This window comes from Cebus imitator, unplaced genomic scaffold (assembly GCF_001604975.1).
Source record: "Cebus imitator isolate Cc_AM_T3 unplaced genomic scaffold, Cebus_imitator-1.0 Scaffold18, whole genome shotgun sequence".
Taxonomy (NCBI): Eukaryota; Metazoa; Chordata; class Mammalia; order Primates; family Cebidae; genus Cebus; species Cebus imitator.
Genome location: NW_016107333.1, coordinates 4,821,542 through 4,824,156, shown reverse-complemented (window position 1 = coordinate 4,824,156; position 2,615 = coordinate 4,821,542). Strand labels below are relative to the sequence as shown.

Below are 2,615 nucleotides of genomic sequence, written 5' to 3'. Positions count from 1 at the left end.
AAAAAAATAATGATAATAATAGTAACAAAATAAAAAGTACAGGAAATGGAATTCAATATACATTAGAAAATCAAACCACGAAATATCATTTGACACTCATTAGAAGGGCTAATCTGAAAGATCAAATGTTGTTGAGGCTGTAAAACAACTGGAACTCCAATATGTTGCTGATGGGAGTGTAAAATGGTACTACCACATTGGAAAACTCTGGTAGTTTCTTATAGAATTAAACACATATCTACCATATGACCCAGCAATTCTAACTCCTAGGTATTTACCTAAGCGAAATGAAAATGTATTTCTTTATCTATTTTTATTTTTATAAAATAGATAATGTATTTCTGCTGAATGTATTTGATTAAAAAAATTAACTTTCCACACTACAAAAACATAGAAAGTGTATTTCTACCAAAATCTTGTACAATAATGTGCATAACAACCTTATTCATAACAGCCAAAACCTAAAAACAATGCAAATTCCAACAAAAGGAGAAAGGGTAAACAAATTGTGACTTATTCACACAATGTCACACTACCTAGGTGATAAAAAAGGGATCAACTACTGAGGCACATAACATGAACATACCTTAAAGCCATTATGTTGAGTAAATAAGGCAAGAAGTAAAATAGGGCCTCCTGTACAATACTGCTTAATCAAGTCTAAGAACAACAAAATTCGTTTATATTTGTAAAAATCAGAAGGTGACAATGGAGTGAGGGGGAGTGGGAACTGACTGAAAAACAGCACATGGGAATTTTTCGGGAAGATGAAAATGTGCTATATACTGACTAGGTAATAGTCATATGGATGTATACACTTGTCAAAACTCACTGAACTTAAGATATGGACAACTTATTGTATGTGAACTATACCTCAAAAAATGAGAGAGAAAGAGAAAAGAATTTGACATGTAAGTAGTTTTCAATATATATTAATATCCTTTTCTACTCCCGTTCCAGAAACGCAGTGTAGTTAAAAACTGGGGGGCCAAACCTAATTTCACTTCTCAAAAATTGATTCAAAAATATGGGACAACCACCTGCAAATGCCTAATTTTAAAATGGTTCATTTAATATATATGACTTAGCTGGTAACAGTTAGTTCATGGTCACATCAAATGTGTCAAAATTGGAGTTGGCCTTTTATTTCTTTATTATACAATATACAATGGAGTAGAAGGAGCATTAAACTGGCAACTGGCCTTCTATTACTGATTCCAGTATTTAACAGCTTTGTGATTTTTGATGCATCAATATACTTCCAAGAGTTTCAAGTTCCTTTATTTGTAAAAAGGGAGATAGGCCGGGCGCGGTGGCTCACATCTGTAATTCCAGCACGTTGGGAGGCTAAGGCGGGCAGATCATGAAGTCAAGAGATCGAGACCATCCTGGCCAACATGGTAAAACACCGTCTCTACTAAAAATACAAAAATTAGCTAGGTGTGGTGGCACGCACCTGTAGTCCCAGCTACTCGGGAGACTGAGACAGGAGAATCACTTGAACCGGGAGGCAGAGGTTTCAGTGAGCCGAGATTACACTACTGCACTCCAACTTGGTGAGAGAGCAAGACTCCATCTCAAGAAAAAAAAAAGGAGATAATGATAACTTCCTTACAGACTACTGTGAGGATCAAACAAAAACGTGTGTGTGTGTGTGAATGAATTAAAGCACCCTGGACACCGTAATGGGAAAGTATTCTCTAACACAGTAGTAGAAACAAGCAGATAAATTAACTAAATAACCTGCTTAAATAGTCTTTCTTTTATTAACTATTGAATGTATGAATACGTACTGTCCATTTCACTTCCGGGCGAGCAAGTGGAATAAATCGTCCATCAAACATGTGAGAAAATGGCCCATGACCTTAAAAACAAAAGCAGCCTTAGAATAAGAAGAACATCTGTAAATCGACAAAAACTGATTTTTTTTTTTTTTTTTTTGAGACAGTTTCACTCTTGTTGCCCAGGCTGGAGTGCAATGGTGCGATCTTGGGTTACCACAACCTCTGCTTCCCGGGTTCAAGCAATTCTCCTGCCTCAGTCTCCCAAGTAGCTGGGATTACAGGCATGTACCACAATACCTGGTTAATTTTCTATTTTAAGTAGAGATAGGGTTTTACCATGTTGGTCAGGCCGGTCTTGAACTCCTGACTTCAGGGGATCCGCCCGCCTTGGCCTCCCAAAATGCTGGGATTATAGGCATGAGCCACTGCACCCAGCCAAAAACTAAATTCTTTAATCTTTTTAGTTTACCTTGAATAGCAACAGAAATTAATAATCTAAAAATACAATCACAAAAAGGGATAAATCCTTCCTTCCTATTTCTAAAACAAGAGAACAGGAAGCCTTAAACTCCTGTCCTCAAGTCATCCTGCCTCAGCCACCTGAATAGCTGGGACTAGAGGCATGCACCACCATGCAGGGCTTGATAAATGGATAATTTTGTATAACTAAAAAGAATGTTAATGCCAAAAACTTATTTGAAATCTTCGGATTGAAAATATTTGGATTAAGCCCGGCGCGGTGGCTCACGCCTATAATCCCAGCACTTTGGGAGGCCGAGGCGGGTGGATCACGAGGTCAAGAGATCGAGACCATCCTGGTCAACATGGTGA

General features: G+C 37.6%; 1 protein-coding gene across 1 annotated transcript in view; it reads right to left on the bottom strand.

Annotated features, from left to right (window-relative positions):
- The window catches only part of SAMHD1 (SAM and HD domain containing deoxynucleoside triphosphate triphosphohydrolase 1), a 60,029-nt gene that overhangs the window by 31,477 nt on the left and 25,937 nt on the right, over window positions 1-2,615 (bottom strand). Inside the window, exon 3 of the mRNA XM_017511281.2 lies at window positions 1,794-1,864. Within this exon, the coding sequence (XP_017366770.1) occupies window positions 1,794-1,864 (71 nt within the window). The remainder of the gene's footprint in view (window positions 1-1,793; window positions 1,865-2,615) is intronic.